General features: G+C 40.1%; 2 protein-coding genes and 1 long non-coding RNA gene across 3 annotated transcripts; all 3 read left to right on the top strand.

The window, feature by feature from the left end:
• Nucleotides 1–10,843: 10,843 nt before the first annotated feature.
• Nucleotides 10,844–17,905, top strand: LOC113097439 (deleted in malignant brain tumors 1 protein-like; the record flags this gene model as incomplete). Its single annotated transcript, XM_026262679.1, has 5 exons — nt 10,844–11,187; nt 15,993–16,145; nt 16,479–16,793; nt 17,053–17,376; nt 17,730–17,905. Coding segments are annotated over exons 2-5 (876 nt in total), but the record flags the coding sequence as incomplete, so codon positions are not given.
• A 749-nt stretch (nt 17,906–18,654) lies between these two features.
• Nucleotides 18,655–19,971, top strand: LOC113097444 (antigen WC1.1-like; the record flags this gene model as incomplete). Its single annotated transcript, XM_026262684.1, has 4 exons — nt 18,655–18,955; nt 19,105–19,407; nt 19,632–19,718; nt 19,928–19,971. Coding segments are annotated over 4 exons (735 nt in total), but the record flags the coding sequence as incomplete, so codon positions are not given.
• A 104-nt stretch (nt 19,972–20,075) lies between these two features.
• On the top strand, nt 20,076–25,082 carry LOC113097445 (uncharacterized). Its single transcript, XR_003288851.1, has 3 exons — nt 20,076–20,260; nt 24,084–24,142; nt 24,267–25,082. It is a non-coding gene; the product is annotated as an uncharacterized LOC113097445 (long non-coding RNA).
• The last annotated feature ends 1,751 nt before the right edge of the window (nt 25,083–26,833 follow it).

The raw sequence follows: 26,833 nt of genomic DNA, 5'->3' as shown, positions 1-26,833 counted from the left end.
ATGGTATTTTTACATTTTTGTAAGTAATGCTTTTAATGGTAAAATATATTAATAATTTTGTTAGATTTTTGTTTTATATTATTCATTAGGAAATAATTTTTGAGGGAGAGACCACACATGTGGCCAATTAATATCAGCATAAATATTATTCTAATAGCAAATTGCAAAAGGAATAGAAATAACAATGTTCAAAAATAGAATTTGACTTTGTAATTACAATTTAGCATTGAGAAACAAATAGAAGAAACCACAGTGTATTCAGAGCTGGGAAACAAACTGAAATCATTGAGAAAGTAAGCTATTATTTTTTTCTAAAGAGCATACAAATTTTCCAAAGAAATTTACTTAAAAAACTATATTAAATTCTCCCTGGATACTGTATATTGATATTCCAAAACAAAATCTGACAACATTCATACATTTTCACATATTTTTAAATGTGACATAAATACATATATAAATGATACATTTACATTTGAAAATAAATAATATATTTGAAAATAAATAATGATTCCTCTTCTTCTTCTTCTTCTTATTATTAATTTTATTAATATACTCAAATTGTTTAAGCCATGCTGCAGCCCCCTTTGTAAGTTTGTTGTTCTAGGGGAAGATTTTAACACAAAACATTTTAACACAAAAAACTAAGTCAGCTTCTTATTCTCTATCACAATTGTACGGAAGTTCTAAGCGGCCATGCATTATAATTTTTTTTCCTTTTTGTTTTCTCGTTATAACGACTTAATTTTCTCGTTATCTCGACATAACGAAAGTCGTTTTCTCGTTATAACGACTTATTTTTCTCGTTATCTCGACATAACGAAGTTCGTTTTCTCGTTATAACGACTTATATTTCTCGTTATCTCGACATAACTAAAGTTTGTTTTCTCGTTACTGTTGCTATAGTAACGAACTCAACTTTGACAGGCATCTGATGGACAACCATGCAGGCGCTCTTACTGTAGCCTATATTTCAGCAAATTTAGCTTCGCCTAGGTAATAAGGTCTACAATACTGTATATAAATAAAGGCTGATCAATCACTGTTGATTTTTCCAGAGACAGTACAACGAACGTTTTGTTTTTGTAATTAACATGTTTAAATGGCAACACCGCGAAATTAGAGCTGCTTGGATTAAACTCACTTTTCATTTTCCCTTTATTTGAAATAAAATTACATATAATTTGTAATTTGTAGTAGTCATTATATGATGTGGCAGATATCATGTGTGTTACAAGCTTCTGTTTGAAAAGAGCGTCCATGTGTAGGACTACGTGTAGTGTGTGTGTGTGTGTGTGTGTGTGTGTAGAAAAAAACGATTACAACATTATAGAACAAAACTGAATTGAATTAGCCTATGGATTTTACATATACATCACATTTCTCATCAATATGGTTAACAATAAAGATTAGTAATAAGGAAAAGAAGCACTGTTTTTATTTTTTCATTAAAAAGGAAAAATTTTTTTTATGGATTTCCATGTACAATTTACAAACCCGATTCCAAAAAAGTTGGGACACTGTAAAAATTGTGAATAAAAATAGAATGTAATGATGTGAAAATTTCAAATTTAAATATTTTATTCAGAATACAACATGACATATCAAATGTTCAAACTGAGAAAATGTATCATTTTAAGGGAAAAATAAGTTGATTTTAAATTTGATAGCATCAACACATCTCAAAAAAGTTGGGACAAGGCAATGTTTACCACTGTGTGGCATCCCCTCTTCTGTCTGCAAACGTCTGGGGACTGTGGAGCAATTTGTTGCTCAAGTTTAGGAATAGGAATGTTGTCCCATTCTTCTCTAATACAGGCATTTAGCTGCTAAACTGACTTAGGGCTTCTTTGTCGCATCTTCCTCTTTATAATGCACCAAATGTTTTCTATGGGTGAAAGATCTGGACTGCAGGCTGGCCATTTCAGTACGTAGATCCTTCTTCTACGCAGCCATGATGTTGTAATTGATGCAGTATGTGATCTGGCATTTTCATGTTGGAAGATGCAAGGTCTTCCTGAAAGAGACGACGTCTGGATAGGAGCATATGTTTTTCTAGAACTTGGATATACCTTTCAGCATTGATGGTGCCTTTCCAGATGTGTAAGCTGCCCATGCATGCCACATGCACTCATGCAACCCCATACCATCAGAGATGCAGGCTTCTGAACTGAGCGCTGATAACAACTTGGTTTTCCTTGTCCTCTTTAGTCCAGATGACATGGTGTTCCAGTCTTCCAAAAAGAACTTCAAATTTTGATTTGTCTGACCATAGAACAGTTTTCCACTTTACCACAGTCCATTTTAAATAAGCCTTGGGCCCAGAGAGAACGCCTTTGCTTCTGGATCATGTTAAGATATGGCTTCTTTTTTGACCTATAGAGTTTTAGCCAGCAATGGCGAATGGCACGGTGGAATGTGTTCACTTACAATGTTTTCTGGAAGTATTCCTGAGCCCATGTTGTGATTTCCATTACAGTAACATTCCTGTATGTGCCAAACATGGCCCAGCTCTGACTGAAAGGGTACATGCCATTGCCGACAGGAGGCCAGCAGTGCCAGCTTGAGGCCACATTTGGGCCAAGTCCATTTGCTATGTGGGAAGGGTCAAGGCCGGACAATCATACTGGATGCCCGTGATCTTCGGGCCCTTAGACGGCACTGAATCACATACAGACATTTGTTCAAGTCACTTAAAGGAAAGGGATGTCTGTAATGAAATGACATGTTTTTCTGTCATTCTTGATCAGGATTTCAGGAGAATGATGATGTGATGAGTGTCAGTGAAGATGTGAAGAACCTGTGAGGTAACAGGACCTTTTGTTCTCATTATATCAACATCTTTATTTATATTGTAATATTTTTACATTTTTCCAACTTTTCATACTTTTAAAATATTCATCCAATTACAACATTTGACATGATTTTTAATATTTTAATAACAGTTTATAATGTGGGGGAAGAGTCAAACAAAGAGGATTTGACCCAATAATCATCCACTGCCTCGGTTCAACAAATTTGAACAAAGTTTGAGTGATATTGTTATTGATATGTCAAATCTTGGGGTTTTATGTTTCACCAATTGTTTTTTTTTATAAAAATTTCTATGCCTTTGTGAGATTTTGTTGATTAGTTTTTTGGCCTTGTTTAATAGCAATAAAAAATCTGAATTTCTTTCTTTTTTTGTGTGTGTATAAAACATTACACAAACCCTGACATCAAAAGTCTGATCTTGCCTTATAATGCACAACTGCTGCAGTAACAATCGAAGACATTCTAAATATAAGCCATAAATGATCAGCTGTCAGCATCATCACAGCAAGTACTGGAGTTTTGTTACTGAATGCATTTACTTTGGATGCATTATAAAGTAACTTACATAGCAGGAAAAAAAAATGTATTTAATAATTGTGGGTCGAGTGTACTGCGCAGTCTCAAACTGAGCTTGATGACTTAGATGTCACGTGAACAACCTGTCTGACAATTGTAAGTCTTCTAATAGCTGTGGCAAGAGAAATTTGATATATCCCACCAAATCTTGCAGACGTTATTGAAAAATTTTTTCCCCGTTGCTTTTATGGACTCTCTATGGGCTTCTCCCTTAACTTCATGCCTCCACGTTTCCCCGATTGCCTCATAGACAGTAAAAGATTGTCTGCGAGCTTCTCCTGTCCATACAGTAATTTCTCTACTGTGCGACAGAGAGTCGCTAGTTCCCTATCATAGGTCACTTCGATGCTGCGGTGACGTCACCACGTATGGGAACACCTCCGGTGTGACGAATGTCTGAAGCCCAATACCATCCCGCCAATCCTATTGGCCAAATGGCGCATAGCACCACCCTACGCATGCGCACGCATGATATACCTGGGTGCAGCGCGCCATTTCGCTCAGATTTCATTCCTTCAGGAATAGCGAATCATCTGTGCCCTATCATCTCGCGTTCTCCAGCGATTTTCTTCGAGCAGTGTTAACTCCTCTTTCGCGGACGCGATGAGTCAACGAAAGGTAAGAGCCGTATATGGGTTTATCACAGGGAGGCACTCATGAGAGATTCGTTTGCAGCCTCTCTCATGTTCTCTCTGTGATAGCCTACGGCTATGGTAAAATAAGAAAAGTATCCGCGCTCTGGAGTCTATTTCTTCAGTCGCCTCGCGTCTAACCCCCACCGTTCGCTTCTGCGGTCGCCGAGGCCCCGCACGAGGTGTTGGTTAGGGGCGATATGTGCGGCTTGACTATGAGTACAGTGATGCACTGGAGTTTTCCACTTGCTCGCTCTCCCCTACTCGAGCGCGTTAATCAGAGCAGTTTTGCTTTTATACTATGTTGTCTAACCGCAGCTTCTACTCAGAGTAGGCTCTGACCGGCATAAGCGGTTCTCTCCCTCCGAGCGGACAGGAGAAACGCGCTTCCCCTTCCTCAGTGTGCTATTATGTGGCTATCCGCGCGGTGGATAAATTACCCTTCTCACGGACCTCCACCAAGAGGTTTCGAGGTCCTGGAAGCAGCCTTATCAGCGCATATCACGAACGGCGCGGGTTTTTGCCACGATTTAGTGACATGGCGGTCTGCTATTATATAGCGATGCCGTTTGACTACCTCTCTAGCCGAACGGATCGCGCCAAACTCCGCCGCGACCTAGTCTCGTCTAGACGTATCGAGTCGTGTCTATTTCGGCAAATTTTATTCTCTTATTACGGTTCTTTACGAGAAGCCTCTCGTTCTTTCCCCACACTCTAACATTGACCGTCTCGCAGCACAAGCACTTCGAGCGTCACTGAACTGAGCTGTTATTTGAGCGCCCCCTCAGACACTGCACAATTCAGTCTTCAGAGTTTGAGGAACGGCACAAAAGACTGGCGAATTTGGCCAGTTTATGACGGCTCACACAGCTGCCGCGTTCTCGCTAGCGGCGTGGCCCTATGTTTATCTTGTTGGATTAAATCCTGCCGTGGACACGCTTCAGGATTATACACAACGAAACACAGCGAGTTTGACGCATGCATTTCCTTCTATGTTTGCCGGGGTCTGTGCCCTCCACTGAAGAGTGCTGTTGGACTGCTAATGCACATCCAACCCTCTCACTGCAGTCCCCACGCTCTAACATTGACTGTCTCGCAGCACAAGCACTTCGAGCGTCACTGAACTGAGCTGTTATTTGAGCGCCCCTCAGACACTCTGCACTATTCAGCCTTCAGAGTCTGAGGGACGCCACAAGAGGCTGGCAAATATGGCCAGTTTATGACGGCTCACACAGCTGCCGCGTTCTCGATAGCGGCGTGGCCCTAATGTTTTCTTGTTGGATTAAATCCTGCCGTGAACACGCTTCAGGATTATACACAACGAAACGCAGCGAGTTTGACGCATGCGCTTTACTTCATGTTTGCCAGGGTCTGTGCCCTCCACTAGAGAGTGCTGTTGGACTGCTAATGCACATCCAACCCTTTCACTGCAGTCCCCACGCTCTAACATTGACTGTCTCGCAGCAAAGGCACATCGAGCATCATTGGATTGAGCTATCATTTGAGCGCCCCCTCAGACACTGCACAATCCAGCCTTCAGAGTCTGAGGTACGCCACGAGAGACTGGCGAATATGGCCAGTTATGACGGCTCACACAGCTGCCGCGTTCTCGCTAGCGGCGTGGCCTAATGTTATCTTGTTGGATTAAATCCTGCCGTGAACACGCTTCAGGATTATACACAACGAAACGCGGCGAGTTTGACGCTTGCACTTTCCTTCTATGTTTGCCAGGGTCTGTGCCCTCCACTAGGGAGTGCTGTTGGACTGCTAATGCACATCCAACCCTTTCACTGCAGTCCCCACGCTCTAACATTGACTGTCTCGCAGCAAAGCCACCTCGAGCATCATTGGATTGAGCTATCATTTGAGCGCCCCCTCAGACACTCTGCACAATCCAGCCTTCAGAGTTTGAGGGACGGCACAAAAGGCTGGCAGAGATGGCCAGTTTATGACTGCTCATACAGCCGCCACGTTCTCGCAATGGCGACGTGGCCCGATTTTTATCTTGGTGAATTAAATCCTGCCGTGGATACGCTTCAGGATTATACACAACGAAACGCAGCAAGTTTACGCATGCGCTTTACTTCATGTTCGCCAGGGACTGTGCCCTCCACTATAGAGTGCTGTTGGACCGCTAATGCGCATCCAACACTCTCACTGCAGTCCCTACGCTCTAACATTGACTGTCTCGCAGCAAACAGCGCTTCGAGCAGCATTGGATCGGGCTGTGACGCCAGGCGTAAATAATAAAAAATAATCCCTCAGACACTGCGCAATCCAGCTTTCAGATCTTGAGGGGCGATTCAAGGGTCTTACACAGACGACCTGTTTATGACGGCTCGCACAGCCGCCGTTTTAGTTAGCGGTAGAGCCTGATGTTCAATTCGTTGGTCTAATTCCTGCCGTGGACACGTTCAGGATTATACACAACGGGACGCAATAGCTCTTATGCATACACTTCCCCTGTGCACGAATGCCGCAGGCTTTTCCGTGCACGGACATTATGTGTATGACAGCGTTGCAGAAAGCGGAAATTTGAGACTGCTAGTATCGTTTTGGGTCGCGTGGAACGCTTGCCCGGCATTTCTCAATGGGTGTTACGCACAATTGTCACGGATACACCAATTCGTTTTTAGAGGCCCGCCTCTTTCCGCTGAATTCTTTCCACGGTGGTAGACTGATGGTAATAGCAGTGTTGTGACAGGAGATGTCAACTCTGCTGAGCAAAGGGGCTATAGAAGTCGTAGACCCCGTACTTCTCAATGCATGGATGTAGCTCTGGCCCCGTTGCGGCTCCAGGGCGTCCGTCTGTTAACCACTTGGACGATTGGCAGCGGCATTCCCCGTAATTTGTCTGGGGTTACTTCACATGCGCCCTTTTCAGTGGAAAAGTGGGCGGAAAGACGAAATATTTCACCCCGTTGTCTTCCGCATCCGACGATTTCGGTGACACGGAGTTGTGTGATGTCATTAAAGCTATGGATGCCAACCGAGTTCTCCTACTGGGGTTCGGCTGGGGATTTGAGCTTTCCCAGAGACCGTCACGACGGATGCGTCTTTGACCGGTTGGGGAGCTGTTTGTCAAGGGCTACCAGCCCATGGAGTGTGGACAGCTGCACAACGCAGTTGGTATATAAACCGGTTGGAATTACTGGCAGTTTTCTGGCTCTCCAGTAATTCGCGAATCTGCTGATCGGCCGTCTTGTGCTGCTCAGATCAGACAACACAGCGTTTGTCTCATACCTGAATCATTAGGAAGGATTACGCTCTCGCCCCCTGTGCAGGCTGGCGAGACATGTTCTTCTCTGGTCTCAGAGAAATTTCTGTCGATCCGAGTTGTTCATGTCCCCGGACGTTTGAACTTCGGAGCAGATATGCTATCCAGACAGGCTCTGGAACAGGGAGAATGGAGATTACACCTCCAGACGGTGAATCTTTTATGGCGGATATTCGGCAAGCGAAAGTGGATTTATTCGCGTCAAACATGACTACGCATTGCCCGCTATGGTTCTCCCTATGCCCCCCATCGCCCCTGGGCGTGGATGCATTAGCTCACAGCTGGCCCAGGACCAGTCTGTATGCTTTTCCTCCGATTCGTTTGATCCCAGCGGTATTATGCAGAATACGGCGGGACAGAGTGGAACAGCTGCTGCTGGTGGCTCCGCGATGGCACACGCAGCCGTGGTTTGCGGATCTGATCAGTCTGCTAGCGGGCTCTCCTTGGAGATTCCCCTCAGACAGGATTTATTATCACAAGCACAGGGGCTGATTTGGCACCCGAGGCCGGATCTGTGGAAACTGTGGGCGTGGCCATTGAGCGGAGTGCATTAGTATGTCCCGGTCTTTCTGTTGAAACCACTGAGACTATATTGAATTCTAGAGCAGCTTCTACGAGACGCTTATATGCTTTCAAGTGGAGACTGATTACAGCCTGGTGTGGCAATCGTAATGTGGATCCAGTTTACTGCCCAGTGGCTTCAGTGCTGGAGTTCCTCCAGGATTGTTTTTCGGATGGCGTAACACCAGCCACTTTTAAGGTTTACGTGGCAGCCATTTCAGCTTACCACGAATACATAGGCGGTGCCTCTATGAGGCGTCATCCACTAGCTTCTCGTTTCGTACAGCGTGCGCGACGGCTGAGGCCTTTCCGCCCTGTGCGAGTTCCTTCATGGGGTTTATCCATTGTGTTGCTAGGTTTATCAGGGCATCCGTTTGAGCCCTTGGAGACCGTATCGGATAAATTCTTGTCACTGAAGACACTTCTTCTCATGGCTTTATCCTCCCTCAAGAGAGTTGGGGATTTACAGGCTCTTTCTGTTTCACCCTCGTGCATGGAATTTGCACCGGGCCCTGTGAAGGTGCTGCTGCGGCCCAGGCCTAACTATGTTCCTTAAGTCGCATCTAACCTCTTTCGCTTTCAGCAAGTGTTCCTGGAAGCTTTTTCACCTGCTGAGGCTGGATCAGAAGATCTAAGTCTTTGCCCTGTGAGAGCTTTAAAGACTTATGTGGATCGTACAGCCCCTTGGCGTAATCTGACCAGCTGTTTGTCTGTCTTGGACATAAAAGTAAGGGCCATGCGGTTACAAGCAGCGCATGTCCCATTGGCTGGTGGAGGCAATTTCTTTGGCCTATGAGGCGCGCGGACTCGCTTCGCCCTTAGGAATTAAGGCTCATTCCACTTGAGCTGTGGCTTCTTCTCAAGCTTTTCTCAGTGGTTCTTCTATGGATGATATCTGTGCTGCGGCAGGATGGTCCTCACCGAGCACTTTTATCAAGTCCTACAGTCTGGATGTGAGGATGGCTCCTGGCTCCCGGGTTCTTTCCGCTTGAGCAGATGCTTCCTCGGATCTCAGTTATCAGGTACGTCAGGCGTTTTGGTATATCGTTCCCATACGTGGTGACGTCACCGCAGCATCGAAGTGACCTATGATAGGGAACATCTCGGTTACGTATGTAACCTTGGTTCCCTGAATAGGGAACGAGATGCTGCGGTTCTGGCCGTTCCGTACCTTGATAACTTCTTCATCTTCAGTCATGAAATCTGAGCGAAATGGCGCGCTGCACCCAGGTATATCATGCGTGCGCATGCGTAGGGTGGTGCTATGCGCCATTTGGCCAATAGGATTGGCGGGATGGTATTGGGCTTCAGACATTCGTCACACCGGAGGTGTTCCCATACGTGGTGACGTCACCGCAGCATCTCGTTCCCTATTCAGGGAACCAAGGTTACATACGTAACCGAGATGTTATGCCTATTTTTACAAAAACTGCTTCTACGGGTCCATAACGTAAGATAAAAGGTAATTGGACCTTTTATACATTTTCATGTTTCTTTAGAAATAATTAATGGACAAACGGAGTCTTTAAATGACTCAGATGTAAAGTTATTCTCTGTCAAAGAGACGACAAAATGAATGGGAGTCAATGGAATGCTAACAGCAGGTGGGGGTCCGCTAGCCAAAAAATGCCCCCCTGGGGAAACCTTGATCTCCATTACTCCAGCACCTCCTGCTGGCAAAGAATGAGTTTGGATATAAATGCAGCCTGGGAAACACTGGACTATGGTATAAATAAATTCAACTGTATAACAGTTTCACTGTAATTCATTTTATAAGGTTAGAATTAAATGACAATAAAAATAAAACATATGTGTCTTAATCCGGCTCACAATGATATGTCAATATTGATGCCATTCTTAACTTAACCGGAGCAGACAGAGACAGTTGCTGCTTTGGCAAGGGGCGGGGCAGAACTGAAACACTGTCTAAACTGTTCACCAATCACAACCCATTAGTACAGCTAACCAATCACATTTCGTTTTTTGAATTGGTGCCAGGATGGGGAGAAAGGTATTGTAATAACGTAATTTATGTAAAAAAAAAACAAAACACCTTTTTCGAACCACCAAGCATTTGAGCATGTTCTCGTACAATTTTTTTAAAGCTGTCATTTGTTTTCTTCCTTTTGTTGTTGTTGCTGATATGTTTCCCCAATGTAAATGAGAACATTTTCAACTATAACCTTGTCTTGCTGCAACGCTGGATCAAGAGTCTTCCGATCTGGTCCAAGGCATTAGAAAGTGGTTTATGCTTGTGGTTACATTATTAAGATGTCATCATTTTTAGACCAAGCTCTCAAGGGATAACAGGTGATATGCAGAGCTACGTTTTTTTCCATCCCTTTCCATGTTTACCTGAGTATTAGACATTTGATCTTTGTAAGTCACTTAAGGGAAAAGGGATCCTTTAAATGAAAGTGTTTTATAAACTGATATGACATGTTTTTCTGTCATTCTTGACAGAGAGAGTTCAGGAGGAGTATGGTGATGTGATGAGTGTCAGTGAAGATGTGAAAAATCTGTTGGGTAAGTTATTATAACCCTCTTGTTCTCATTATATTAATATCTTTATTTATAATTTAACATTTAAATTGTTTTCGTTTTTTATATTCTTTTAATTAAAATATTTGACATGGTTTAAGATTTTGTTTTTTAATAGCAGTCTATGATTATGTGGAGGAGAAGTAAAATAAAGAAGTGGGGCATTTGACTCAATGATAACACACCCTGCCTCAGTTCAACAAATATGAACAAAGTTTGAGTGATTTTGTTATGTTGTGTCCGTGTCCCATTTTTGTATTAAAAACTTTTTAATTTTGCCTTCATGAGATTTTTTTAATACTTTTTTCTTTGTTTGTTTTCGTTTTTTGGGGTCTTGTTTATGTCAATAAAAAACATTTCAGACATTTGTTTATTTCAGTAAGCGTGAGATTCTATAACACCCTGTGGCTTTTGCCTTCGGAACCCCGTTGCATGCATCTGCATTTCATCACCAGACAATCACAAGACATGATTTATTTAACTGTTTTTAGTCTCATTTTATTTCCCTGCTTGTGCTGATTTAACAGTTTCACTTCCTTTGTTACTTATTTATAACGAAGCCCCTCACAATAAAGATTGTGTCTTTGTCATTATCGGTCCCTGGAACCAGCTTCTATGCCTCACAGCTCGACTGCTCAACTCGATCAGATATTCTTAGACAATTTATTCTAACAGCTGGGGGCTCATGCGTGAAAGGGGGGGACTCTCCTTGTGAACCAGGAAAAAGCCGAGAGAGCGTGAAGGCAAAGTGTGCCGAAGATCAGAGGAGGACCTACAATAAAAGGCGTGAGTGTTTTCAGATATTTATGGACTGAATACACGGCTTACCCTTGTTGGATCCTGTATCTCATAAAGAGAAGAGGTTGGTTTAATAACTAGATTGTTAGTGTGGCCTCTCCATTGTGGTTACACTTTGCCTGGCAACAGTTATGGCGCTTGTCCACTGTGTGGGTGACTCGGCTCAGTACGGTTTGCGTTTCCACTGCAGTTTAGTATCGCTTTAGAGTGGGCGCGATTATTCACGTGTTATAGGTGCGCCACCTCCACTGCCACAACTTCTAAAAAAAACATTTTTATTCTGCGTCACCCCATAGCTCTCACTGGATCCGCTCCCCTCCTGAGAGGAATGTCTGTACCATGGTCAGCAGAGTTTACATGTCACGTTTTGGTAAAGGTAAGGTTCACTTGGAACCTCAAACGAGGTGATACTAAAAAAAGAACCAGGCCCAAGTACTGTACCCAGTGGAAACCCCCCCAAAAGTGAACTGTACAAGCCGTACTGTGCCGTACCATGCAGTGGAAAAGCTTATAAGTTGATAACTATTAACATGGAGAGTGATTGGTTAATCACTAGTCATTAGTGAAATTTTGGTTTCATTGTTGTTACACTTTGGCTGGCATAATTTGATAATTATTAAAGCTGCAGTCCATAACTTTTTTGGTAAAAATATTTTTTATCCAAAATCACTTTTTAAGCAAGTACATAATAAGCCAATGTTCAAAACTATCGCCTTACTTTAGCTCAATTCACAGTGTTAAGTTTGTAATTAGGTTTTCTTATTTAAATTGTAGAGGTAGGTTTTTGCGGGAAATTTGAGCATGGTGCTGCGTCTTTACATCACATCTGTAAACATAAAGAAGTTGTCCCGGCTAGTATGCTGTATCACACGTGAGGATGCTGCAGGTGACAGATCGTTTAAACCCCTTTTTCATAGCAGCTAGAATAAATGGCAGATTGTAATCCTGAAAGGTTGAAACGACAGTCATAAGTGACTGGAGATTCACATGTACTGTAGTCAAAACCAAAATAATTAATACTAAGAAGTTGCTACAGGAAAAACAGTATGCGACCAGGGCTCAGTTAATCAGAACAAAAGCAACTGTTACTTGTAAAATTCTCCAGTGAAAACTTTTATATTTATACTTTCAACAGGGCCGTAGCTGGGGTCAGCGGGGCCCCGCTGAAGGTTGTACCAGTGGGCCCTGTTTGAAATTGTTTAATTTATATGTTCATTCTAATTATTTATTTGTGCTAATTGCACAATGTTTAAGTTGTTTCATGTTTGTAGGTGTACAGGTATAGAAAACAAATAATTAAATATAAAATAGCACTGCATAGTCTTCACTGTAAAAATAAATTAACTGTCAAACCAAAATGCATTCAGACAACATTTCTTACATTATCACAGTTTATTTGCTCTAGTTTATAAAATGGTAATAAAATATGATAAGAAATCAGAGTTGAAGTGTCGGAACAAATTCATCTTGATAATATCAGATAACTTTGATAGAAAGATATTTAATGGATAACAATCAACCCAAACTTCAGACAATGCAGTGAGTGATTTTCTCTCTTTCATTTTCTTGGATTAACATTATAGCAGCCAGTAGCTATATTAGGCGCGGTCACTTTAAGAGACAATGATTGCATCCAATATAATACACATCCGATTTTTTTCTCAACTGTTTGCTTTCACTTAAGACATAACCAACAGTTTTTTCGAACATACTTTCCAAGACGGGTATGTTGACATATTTTGTATGTATTTGTCGGCACAAGAGCAAAAAGAGGCAAATTCTGTGTTCAAGTGTTTTGAGACGCCTTTCTCTGCTTGAGCACTAAAAGCCAGAACACCGCGGTGCTGAATTGGGCTTTTTCACATCCTTTTCTGTTTGTTTAAACTGCAATTTGTATTTGTTCGTTCAGGTGCAGGAGGAAGTTGGAGGAGAACTTTGCAAAGGAGAGCTCGGTTCAGTGTCGCTGTCTGTGAGACGCGGCTCTGGGACTGTGAGATGCGTGCGCACCGAACACAGCGCGAGTAACCAGTTCAGCTTTTCCGCGTCTTGTGTTTGAATGATTTAAACTCTTTTCATTGTTTAAATTGGAAAGTGGCTAGGCTTAAAAACATATGAAAATGATAAGCTTTCGTGACGACACGCAGCAGTGGCCTGTCAACTGTCCTGATCATCTTTTTAGGCTAGCCTCAGCCAGACGGTTGAGATCGCCGGGGGCTCCCACTCATCCGTGGGCCCCTATAATCGTCACCACCTTTCACCCCACTTGCGACGGCCCTGACTTTCAAGATACAGAATCTGTGAATAAAAGTGAAAGTGACGTGACATTCAGCCAAGTATGGTGACCCATACTCAGAAATCGTGCTCTGCATTTAACCCATCCAAAGTGCACACACACAGAGCAGTGAACACACACACACACTGTGAACACACCCGGAGCAGAGGGCAGCCATTTATGCTGCAGCGCCCCAGGGAACAGTTGGGGGTACAATGCCTTGCTCAAGGGGACCTAAGTCGTGGTATTTAGGGTGGAGAGAGCATTGTACATGCACTCCCCCAAACACAATTCCTACCGGCCCGAGACTCGAACTCACAACCCTTCAATTGCGAGTCCAACTCTCTAACCATTAGGCCACGACTTCCCCAAGTGCAGTATCCACAACCGTGCGGTGACTGACAGCCACTCATTAGATTCATCCGCACTGGAGCCGTGCTAATGCACAACCTACGCAAAGGAAGATAATTCTACAAATAGCTGCAATTGCAGGTTTTCAAACAGAGGTGGCAAAAAGGGCCAAAACCTATGGACTGCAGCTTTAACGTGGAGAGTGATTGGATATACAGTACTGATCACACTTTATTTTTGATCATGGGAGCATGTAAAATCCTATTACAGTTAAAGGCTTTTATGCTAATTAGGAAATTAATCCCAATTGTTACTGCATGTTGATATATTGACTATAAAAGGTGTTCTAGTGGATGACCCGAACACGGTTTGTGCGAAAGCCTAAAGAGGTTTGGCAAAGTTCAAAATTAGAAAACACACAATAAAAGAAGGTAATTTTGGGGGTGATTAGGACGAAATGTCTTATGAAAATCATATATAGGACCATCACCTATGGTCGCCATACGATACATGCACTACAATTGAGGTTGGGCGATTGAGTACAGAAGAATTTTGTGCACATTAATTATTAAATCCCAAAAAGTGGAAGATGGGGGATTTGGTATCGAGACCACTAGCCACGGAAATGGCAGTCGTCTTTATGTACAGACATAATCAGGGAATTTCTGCTGGCCCATATGTTAGCAATCTGGCAGGATGGTCAGAGCAAATGAAACCGCAAACTGAAAAACCATATCCAAGAGAGGGTTCATTCACAGAGGAAGGCATGAAATTGGCTAAAAGTTGACTGGTGGGGTGACCCACAATGGAATTATAAATATATGACCAAAAGTTATGATGTGTGGCAGGAAATGAAAAAAGTCTGAAATCAGGGTCCAGAAATGAAACAAGTTGCTGCTTATGTATCTAGACAAAATTGCCCCACAATAGGAAAACCACCACCATAGTAAATGTCTGAACCCTCTGCACCATCCTTGGTGAAACTGTTAAGTCTAAAAATACACATAACTAGTCCATACACTGAGGCATACGGTCAGTTACCTGACAACAAAACTGAACCGTAAAATTGATCTCAAAATGCAATGGTATGGGTAAGAGCTGGAAATAACATCAATGTTAGACCATTAAAAATGTCTGAGATGGAAACAATATGCAAAAGTTTACCTTCCCCTCAACATCCTGGTAAATTCTTAACTATTCTGCAAACACATACTAAATATGCTTTATTTTCTGGTGCAGATTACAGGGCAGTTCTGTTAAGAACATTGTTCCTAACACTGTTAAGAAGTAACTGATGGAATTTTAAACACTGAGTGTCCGACACTGAGTCATGATAATGATAAAACAACAGGCTCAGGCACGGCTGCAATTGCCCACTAACACGTTTTGGAGAAGCCTGAAAATCATTACATTTTCTTCCAAGAACCGTTTTTGAAAAAAATCTAGGTAATAAACAAGATTTATCATTCACTGCAAATACCAAGCAGAAGATTCATGAATCTGCTTCAGACATGTGTGCTTCAAAAAGGCATGGATTGAAGAGTGTAAACTCCTATTCAATAATGAAATGCTTTGTTCATAAATACCTTCATGAATAACATGCAAGCTAAACGAGCACAACTGATCAGAATTACAACAACAAATTGATATGATATGGATGCATTAAGTAAGCGAGTTAGGGAACTAGATTAATCTGGTGGTTCCATAGTGAACACTGAGAATGCTATGTTTACAGGGTAGAGATCTCAGCGAAAATTTCATGACCAAAATGCAGAAGTGAAACAATTATTTGGACCAACAACAAAGATCAGAAATAGTATCTTATCACTGTGGAAAAAAGGGACATGTGATTGCCTGGCACTAAGGGCAGATAGGAAACCATGTGGTCTGCAGGCACAATGGCAAGAAAACAGGAAGCAGCAATCAGGCTCCACATATCCTACTACATAGCACACTAAGCAAGAATAGGAATGCCTACAGAGTGATGTCGGTTCTGATTTATCTATGATGACCCTCACTTTCTCAAATCATGGTGAAGCTCTATCTTATGGAGAAAATAAAAATGCTGCTTTCTGATTTGTCACTGATTGTGTTTGATGATTTCCTCTGTTGTGTCTAATAAGGAGACAGTGAGTGTCATTGGCAGCTGTGAGTCTCTCTCTCTCTTTAGGGGGCTGACAGGAGCCAGTTTCTTCAGTGTGTTTGAGGGAGCAGAGGAGAAACTTGTGCTGACAGTCAAACAGATGGTGAGACGAGCAGAAGATGATGGAGGGATGTCTGACACTCGTTTTACTCTTCATTATAATCACTCTAACCACATCTGGTGAGTACACAAATGGACAGTAAAGAGTTTTATTTAAATGTGTGTTTAAATGAGCAGTTAATATGTGATGGCCTCAAATCACTAGAAAGTGAGACCTGTGTAATATCTAGAAAATAAGATCTTGTAACACTAATCATCAATTAAGAAATGTTATTTTATGAATGATTTAAGCTTTTACATGCAGCAAATTTAATGATAAGAGTATTTGTATTTTTTTTCTTGTACAGCATTAGTTTAAGCATACATTTTTCTATCTTGATTTTGTATTGTATTGTATGTAGGCTGTTCTACTGCTACTGTGGTTATATTTCTTTCTGTCTCTTTCATGTACAGATTTGGAGACTGTTAGGTTGGTTGGTGGTAACAGTCGCTGTGCTGGTAGAGTGGAGGTTCATCATGATGGTCAGTGGGGAACAGTGTGTGGTGATGACTGGGATATGACTGATGCTGAAGTGGTGTGTAGAGAGCTGGGATGTGGAGAGGTTGTAGAGGCTCTGGGTGGTGCTCGTTTTGGACAAGTATCAGGACCGATCTGGATGGATGATGTGGACTGTAGTGGATCAGAGACTACACTGAAGAACTGTAGATCAAGAGGATGGGGTGTTCATAACTGTGGTCATCAAGAAGATGCTGGAGTCAGATGCTCAGGTGAGCTGCTCCATACATTACCCTGTTATTGCGTTACTGGTAGACTTTCATCCATAAACATCATAAATACAATTTAAAATAATTGTGTGGATTTGTTTCCAGAGCAATTCTTAAACAATTATTTGATAATTAGCATATTTTATGGTCTAAACTACTCAATTTCATCCTCTTAAAAAATGACATGAATGGACTTGCTTCTTGTTTTATGTCTGCATTATAATCATAGCGAGATGATGGTCTTCTCTGTTAATAAAATCAGAAACTATAAACTACGGAAGGTCAAGGCTTGTGGACGGGTCTCACCTGTGCTCCGGAAGAGTGGAGATTCTTCTTGTAGGTGGATGGGGTTCAGTGTGTGATGCTGTCTTTGACCAGAAGGATGCAGAGGTTGTGTGTAGAGAGCTGGACTGTGGGGCTCCTGTACAGGTGCTGGGAGCAGCTGCTTTTGGCAAAGGAGACGCTCAGATGTGGACACAAGAGATTCAGTGCAGAGGAGATGAATCACACATTCGACGCTGTCCATCATCAAACTTGATTAAAACAAACTGCACCCATGAAAATGATGTCGGACTGATATGTTCTGGTAAATAATATAATATAATATATAATTATAATATATTATGTAATTATTAAATAATGTTCCTGTAGCTCAATTGGTAGAGCAAAGTTGGTAAAAAGGTAAAAATTGATAGCCTGAATGCACTGTAAGTCGCTTTGGATAAAAGTGTCTGCTAAATGCATACATTTAATTATATGTTTAACCTATTTATTTTAACAAATCCAATTATTACATTTACTAAAATTATTTTTTTTGAGTAGTACCATCATTATAAGCTATGAGTGACTGTATTAAACAGAACTAAGAACATGAAAATTACTCAGATTATCTCTGTTGTCTTACTTAGAATCTCAGTAAACTCTGTGTTCTTTCTCCAGGTTACACTGATCTCAGACTGGTCAATGGTCCTGACATCTGTTCTGGAAGAGTGGAGCTTCAGTTCCTCAGTAAATGGGGCACAGTGTGTGATGCATGCTGGGATATGAGAGCTGCCAGTGTCCTCTGTAGACAGCTGAATTGTGGGATTGCTGTGTCTGTTGTGGGATCAGACTGGTTTGGAGAGGGAAGTGGTGAAATCTGGGCTGATGTGTTTGATTGTGTCGGGAATGAAACAAAACTCTCAGAATGTTCCATCTCTTCATGGAGTCGAGCTGAATGTTCTCATAGACGAGATGTTGGAGTCATCTGCTCTGGTGAGTCCATTTTAATGATATTAATATCATTTAAGTTTCAAATTTACTTATATAAAATGCAACAATGATATAAAGTTCATATCACTGTAGCATTTACTTACATTATGCTACTGGAAGACTTAATCTTATACAAAATGTATGTATTCCCTATACATTTGCAGTTTTTTATTAAAATGTCAGATCTTTCACTCAGATTCCTCTCTGGCTCTTCATGACGGTCTGGTGCGGTTGTCTGGAGAGAGACAGTGTGAGGGGGAGGTGGAAGTTTTCATCCATCAGGTCTGGAGGAGAGTTCTGCTGGACTCCTGGAGTCTCTCTGAATCCTCTGTGGTCTGCAGACAGCTGGGCTGTGGCTCTGTGCTGAACTTCTCCGGCTCCTCTTCATCCAGTCCTGAACACAGTCATGAGTGTGTGACGGGCTTCCAGTGCTCTGGGAGTGAAGCTCATCTGGGGAACTGCAGCTCTCCACAAACTCTCAACTGCAGCTCCACACAACAGCTGTCAATCACCTGCCTTGGTGAGAAGAACAACATCTGGACAGATTCTTCAGTTGTTCGTGATCAATAATGTGTTTTTCTGTCTCTGAATATCAGGTCGGGGGTCCATCAGGCTGGTGGGTTCTGGAGGAGACTGTGCAGGGAGGCTGGAGGTTTTTCACAGTGGCTCATGGGGGACAGTGTGTGATGACTCCTGGGATATTAAAGATGCTCATGTGGTGTGCAGACAGCTGCAGTGTGGAGTGGCCCTCAGTAACCAGCAGGTACCAGCCTGGTTTGGTCCTGGTTCTGGACACATATGGCTGGATGAGGTGGAGTGTGAGGGGAATGAGACGTCCCTGTGGAGCTGCTCTTCTCCAGGCTGGGGAAAACATGACTGCATACACAAGGAGGATGTAGGAGTCGTGTGCTCAGGTAAATACGGTGCTGTATTTTTTAAAATTATACTTAAAATTAATATAAAGGTTTTAGAATCAACCTTTTAACACATTCACGTATCCATAATCCCCAGGTTTTTCAATTTTGGAATTTTAAAATTATATTTTCTTTTCATTTTCATCTAGAGTTTAAAGAGATCAGATTAACTGAGGGCTGTGAAGGGAATGTGGAGGTTTTCTTCAATGGATCCTGGGGTAATGTGTGCTGGAACCAGATGGACAGAGACACAGCGAGTCTGATCTGTCAAGAGCTGAACTGTGGAAGATCTGGTGTTTTGTCTGATTCTACAGCAAGAGTGGAATCAGCTCCTAACTGGCTGGATAAAGTTACATGTCGACCACATGATTCATATCTGTGGCAGTGTCCATCTTCACCCTGGGGACAGAATGACTGTGGTGAAGATGAAGTGGCCAAAATCACCTGCTCAAGTGAGATGATATTTAAATAATGTAAAATGTTCTCAGTAGTCATGTTTCTTTAAACACAATGTTTATATAATTTGTGACTAAACTTATGTTAAACTTTGCTGATGGAAAGAGCATAAAATTATTTGTGAGGCTTAATTTATATGTTTTCACACTAATATGTTTCACTAAAAGATTTTATGTCCCTTATGTGCTAATGTTCAGTTCTCTTCATGTTTTAATCTCAGAGGAGGAGAATCAGGAGGATCAGGAGTCTCCTCGTAGTCATCTGACATGTTTGATCTCACCATCTCCTTACCAGAAACAGTGTTCAAGTAATTACATTTTAATTGTATTAATATAATAATTGTACAAATTTTTATTTTAGTTTACGTAAACCTTATTCTCCAAGTATATAATTGAAATATGCACATTAAAACTAGAACAAGAAGTCTAATCATACATTTAAAGCTATCTTGGTTCAGTGTGTTTTTTGTTGTAAATGTTGTGCTGAAGCTGGTCAGTGCTGATGTGTGTGTTTTAGATCATGTTCCTCTCAGACTGAGTGGAGGGGACGGCCGGTGTTCTGGGAGGCTGGAGGTGTATCATAACGCTGTGTGGGGCTCAGTCTGTGATGATCACTGGGACATCAGCGATGCTCAGGTGGTCTGCAGGCAGCTGGGTTGTGGAGCAGCACTGAGGGCTGATGGGAATTCAACCTTTGGTGCTGGTGAAGGTGTTGTGTGGATGAACAAAGTCGAGTGCAGAGGGAATGAGATTCACCTGTGGGACTGTCCTCTCTCCCTGAATAACCACACTGACTGCTCACACAAAGAGCACGCTGGACTCACCTGTGAAGGTCATAGCCAAACAAAAAGTAAGATTTTAATATTTCAATTAAAGTCTCTGAACTGAGAATGTCAGATGGGTGCAACTGTTTATCTTTCTGTGTTTGTGTAATCAGATGAATTTGTAGATGATAGTTTATCAGCCTCCAAACCACAAATCTGCATGTTAATGTGTTTGTCAGTGAAAGTATCTTCCTGTATGAAATTTTCGAGAGTGATAAGCGGTTTCATATTAGGTGCATTTGTGGAGTTGGAAGAGATAAAGAATTAACTTAGCTCCCCAAACACTTGTAGCCGCACTGGGTTGTACATAATAATTAACTCAAATGATATATAGGGAATTTGGGTAATTAATCAGGAATATGATTAATACATATATATCATATGACAGTTACATTAATATTATTGAAGATGAAAAATAGTTCAATTGCATATATCAATAACTCATTACAGGGCACTGTAATTTACTCATTAATACGTCAATATTCCATTCTTCATATCAATTATAGTGATATCTCTTACTGTAAATTACTGCAAATCAAACAGTGGTTTGTCCAGCAAACGGCCGTAAGATTAACTTATCAATTTTCAATAAAGCTATCACCTCTTATAATTCAAGGAAAAATATTCTCTGGCCATGAAAACATTATCCTATCATTATGATAAATTTAGTTACTAAAAGTAAAGCTTGTAGCTAAAGATCAGACACTTCATTGACTCGTAATGTGAGCGTGTTAGATAAAGGCAATCATGAATATATATTGGTCTTTAATAATTTAACTAATAATACATCAAACTACAAATCACACAGAGTAAATACGCGTACGACAATACAGACAGTAAACTTTGTACAAGACATAGCGGAATCCAAATGAGGGAGAGAGAGAGAGAGAGAGAGAGAGAGAGAGAGAGAGAGATAATGAATGAATGAGAGAAAAAGGGAGAGAGAGGTGAGAGAGATAGGGGTGAACACAGAATAATCGCTCAGTTATTTAAACTCACAGACAGTAACCCTTGAAAGAATCAAATCAAGACAAACTTTAAGCAGCATTTAAATCTCCATAGAAAATGATACTTGCAGGTGTCTCTGTGTCTCTTTGTGTGCTGGAGCAGCGTGCGTGAGCGTGGTCTTTTGAGACCAGTGTGCGGGTTCTCTCGTGTTTTTCTGGTGCTGCTGCGGAATCGCGCGGTATTTGAAAGGTCCAATAAAACAGTGTTTCAGAATTCGTCTTCCTCATGTGGAGAGGCGAATAGGCGAATAAACAACAACGACAACATAAACAACAACGGGAATGGAAGCTCCAGAAGGAGCCATGAGAACGGCTGTCCTCTCAACCCCTGTGCTGAGAGGGACGGCGATAGGAGGGACGAGCAGAAGTACGGAAGCGAAGAAGAACTAAGAGCAAGTGAGCGGGGAACTTCCTGGGTCAGCTCTTATGGCTTGAAATGGTTCACGCCTCTGTTCGCGTGAACAACCAATGAACGTCCAGGATCTGAAGCGGGAAAAAGTTCCTTTGTCTCTTTTGAAACACCCACCCTAATACTTTAGGGCTTATCAGATTTCAGCAGTGATATTCCAGCAAGTTCGTAATTCCAGATGAATAAATTTTACACACCTTTTATACAGGTGGATAGTTGGGTCACAACATGACAATTCCAAAAACACCAAACAGTACATATATAGCTGATAGAAACACGAAGTTACATTCAAATGCAGAATTACACACATTTAATGTTTTTGATTAACACACGATATAAACTGCAGATATTCCAATTTATATGGGGAAACATCTAATGCACCAAAAAGCAATACTTAATACATTTAGACCACATTGAAAAAGTAATAGTTTAGGATACATTGAGAAAAAGGTACCGGTGAACTGGCTTTTTTTCCTGTCCTGTTGCCCAGTGGGATCATAAAGTTTTATAAGCTGGTCAGGGGTAGGGTTACAACCCATGGTTCTATTTGAGAACATTCATTCCAAAAACATTTCCCATTTACAATTCAGCAACTTTAACCATTTACACAGGATTAACCATTTTTATGCAATACACAAACATTCAAAATACATGTTATTAATAAAATGTCGAAGGTAAAGAACTTTAAGAAAGGTTTGTTTGTGTGTGTGTGCTTATCTGTGTGTGTGTGTGTGTGTTGTGGAATGTGTTTCGTTTCTCCTTTGAGGCTGCTCACGGGTATCCCTGGACAGTCTCAATAGGTGTAATAACTGTCACCCACGGCAGGATGTTACCGACTTCACGGCGCCCCAAATGATGAATTATGTTGTAAATCGAAGGTCCTTGTTTACTCACGTTCTGGTCTTTGAGTGCAGAATGTGTTAGAGTCAGGATTCATTAATATGGAACAGATGGCTGAAATACCATCAGCTCATTAGTGTTACACACTTATATTTTTAAATACGTTAAAATATGATATGAACAATTGCATCAGCTGTTTGAGTCAAGACTGTTCAACAGTGGCTATAAAATAGGCCAGCCACACAAAGCGAAGACTAGTTGAACTGCAGTGACAGATGCTGACCAACGCAACAAACACTTGTCAGGTTTTATTGGATCATTGTGTCTCCCTGTCAGTGTCTGTCTTCATTTGTTTCCATTAACTGAATATGTTCATTCTGCATTTTTCAAGTTGTGGAAAGTCTAGCTGAATTGTTATAAAAAAATAAATGAAAAATAATAATAATCTTATGATTGTCATCATCTGTTGTTGCAGTGTGAATTAACCCTAAAATGCAGTGAGCTGAATAAACAGGCATTGTTCACACAGAATGAATGTTAGCTTTTAAAAATGCACGACACAGTGCAATAAAATAATATAAAAAGAGCTAATGGTTAAAAAAAAAGTGAAGCTTTTTACTTGACACAGCATTGGCAAAAAGCCCACCTACAGTACAAGATCAAAACCAGATTTTGGCCATGCCTTCGAAAGGAAGTGAAGGTCAAACTAATGGTCTTGCCTATGGAGGATTGCTCTTATCGCACAACAATTGTGACAGCTGTACTTTATAGAGGTTATGCACAACATGCTTCCGTATTCATTTATCCTAGTCTTGGTACTTCCGGTTCAAGCATTTTTTTATATGCTTTGTTAAATATGAAACAGTTTAACTCAAGATGCCTTCAAAGTCCATCATATATATTTTTTATTCTTTTCACTAACATTTTTATATATATATATATATATATATATATATATATATATATATATATATATATATTTTTTTTTTTTTTTTTAAATTAAATTTATGCATTTAGCAGACGCTTTTATCCAAAGCGACTTACAGTGCATTCAGGCTATCAATTTTTACCTATCATGTGTTCCTGGGGATATATATATATAATGAATAAAATGTCAACAATAAAACAGCTAGATAGTCTAACTGATTACCTTCCATAGTCCATAGATATCTATAATAATATAGATATTATTCATAACAGCTGTTAGCACGTTCTCCGACAAGTGGAAGCAATGAGAACTGTTCCAGGTTATGTCAGGTGACGTTCCACATTTACCCTAATGAAAATTTAAATAAAACAAAACATGGTTCACAGTCTGTTTAAATAAATTCACTCTGGTTTTTCGATTTTACATAATATAAAGTATAGGTTCAAATAGTTGTTTATATATATATATATATATATATACATATATATATATATATATATATATATATATATATATATATATATATATATAATTTCTATTGATACGCTACAATTAATGAATCATCATAGCTTTATCAGGTTTTATATAATAGTCTCCAGTTGTCTATGACATGACAAACTATATTACAAATTACAATGTGAGCTTTTGTTTTACATGTGTATCAGAGGGAGATCAGGAGGAGGATGATAACGTGAAGAACACAATGAAGATGAGAAAAACCTAGGTAGGTTATTGTCACCTCATACTTTATAACTAAATGTTTATAATGTTTGCATTTCTAATTCAAACTAAATCTAAATGAAATTATAACAATGAAATATGTGAATTTTTGTTTTTTTTTAAAACAGACTATGATGAAATGGAGGAGGAGTCAAACAAAGAAGGAGGGGCCATATGACTCAGTGACCACACCTACTATCTCTTCCATTGAAATCATATCACAGATACTGGAGCTACTGGGACTTTCTTATATTGCTACTAATGCATCAATGGCTTTTTGTTATTTCATTTTTATTTTTTAATAAAAAAATTTCATGCTTTACAAAATTTGGTAACAACAAATTTTAGTATTTGTGCATTTAAGTTTTTAGCTTATTATTTTTATACTGATATTAATACTTTTTACCTAATGAACAAATAAGCAAATTATATAATCCATTCATTCTATTTACCACATTTTGTAAAGATCAGTTATTGTAAAGCAAAGACAGATAGCAAAGATTTATTGCACACTTCATGTAAAATGTGATTAAAAAATAAATAAATTCAAACACACATTTATACACCTGTCCCAACTGCAGAGTTTACTGTGTGATGGTGCACTTCAACTTTAAAATGGTTTCAATAACTTTGAACCGTGTCTTGTCTTTGTAGTTGATTACTGTATTTTCATTGAGTTTAATTATTTTGCAGAAATAACTTAATCTGCAGGTTAAGTTTGTTGTTGTTGCTTTTATTCAACCTTTTTTTATTTCTTCAGAGTCTCCACCTGTTGAGCTGAGGGCTGAGGGTTTTTCTTTTAAAGTTTCGTGAGATATTATTTTATTTAAATTTTTTACTTAGACAATAATGTAGTGTATGATGACAAACCTCCTGATATATAGTTTTATTTAGTTTTATAAAAAAAAATTCTCTAGACTTGTTGTCTTTTTTTCATGGTTTATTGCCATCCTTTTAATGCCACATTTTGTTTGTGCTTTCCATGAGTTTGGTGTGCTATAAAATAATATAGTGTTATTCATTTTTAGTCAGTTTGTCTCGTGTGCTCATTAAAATTGTTTTAAATTTGAAATATGAATATTCAATTTTTTAAAGACAAATATTTAGCGTGATACTACTGATACTAGTAGATATGTTTACAGATTTATAAACCCTCTAAACGGGACCATATTACAATTATTGTATATTACTACTATACTACATTGCTACAACAAAAATCACTTATGCAAGGTGGTACACTTTTTTTTCTCCGTAGCTTTAAGACTGCGTCTAGTCTCATGTAGACCAAACTTTGACTAGACAAAAGTCACATTGTAAAATATTCTGGAGAAGAACCACTAACATGTAGATGAGAGGAGACAGTCTGACTTACAGTACATGTAAACCAGTTAGTTTGGTTTTCTATGTTGTGTTATGTGGAGGGTTTATTTTAAATTTTGTCATACTAAATTATTTTCTCATTTATCTTTATTTAATGCGTGAGATACCACTGATACTATCAAAACTATCTTTTTTTCTCTCAAGCTAAAATACACAGAGATTAATTTATTATTTCTTTGTTTAAATGTACAATTTTAGTCTGTTGCTACACTGCTGTGGAAGTATGAATGTGCAACACAAGGTGGATAAGCAGAACGTATAGTAGCACACTGACTCTCTCTGCTGGTCACAAGGAAAACAACATTGAAGAGCAATTATGGGTTTCGTGGGTCATCTGATGGAATAAAACGTTTTATGGGATTAAATACATTTCACATTAGTTACAAGAATGAATGGAGAAAAATCTTTTCTGCCTCCCACTAATAATAATCTATTTAGACTTAAACTAAAGGTAAGTCTTTATTTATTCAATTGTAATTTTATGTCATTTTACAATTTTCAAAGTTGAGTTTAGTATGTCATGCTGACATATCTATACAATAATAGACTTTAATAGTGTTTTGGAGATTCACAGTTAGTTATCAGTGCTTTTATCTTGTTTCTGCAGGTGTTTGGCTTTGATGCCGTAAATAAACTGGAGAGTTTCCTGTCTCCTGTATGTCAAATGTGTGTGTGTGTGTGTGTGTGTGTGTGTGTATCTCCGTGTCTCCCCTCAGTGAGGCATCTTGATGTGTGGGGAGGAGGAGTTCATCAGCACTGACAGCTTTGATATATATGGTGAAAATCAGAAAAGCCTCCTCTGATTTGTCACTGAGGTTGTTTGATGATTTCCTCTGTTATGTCTAATAAGGTAATAGTGAGTGTGACTGGAGGGTGTTGGGACTCTTTTTTTCTTGCATTAAGGAGGCTGAGAGGATGTCTGTACTTCTGTATCATCAGTGCGGAGAAGCTTACTGGGTGCCGAGTTAATCATGCTGAGGATGATAGGAAGATACTTGACGTTCATTTTACTTTTTGCAGTTGCAATACTCATCACAGCTGGTAGGTACAGTACACAAGTATATAAAAAAGAAAGAGAATATTATTTATTCATTCACAATATGACCTTTCTTTGTCTCTCTCAATTGTTTAAAATATACAGACCATGTGAATGTGAGGTTGGTTGGTGGTCATAGTCGCTGTGCTGGTCGAGTGGAGGTTCTTCATAGAGGTCAGTGGGGAACAGTGTGTGATTTTGCCTGGGATTTGGCTGATGCTGCAGTGGTGTGTAGAGAGCTGGACTGTGGAGAACCTGTAGATGCTCTGGCTAATGCAC

Source organism: Carassius auratus, unplaced genomic scaffold (assembly GCF_003368295.1).
Source record: "Carassius auratus strain Wakin unplaced genomic scaffold, ASM336829v1 scaf_tig00216276, whole genome shotgun sequence".
NCBI lineage: Eukaryota > Metazoa > Chordata > Actinopteri > Cypriniformes > Cyprinidae > Carassius > Carassius auratus.
This window is presented reverse-complemented; position numbering and strand designations above follow the sequence as displayed.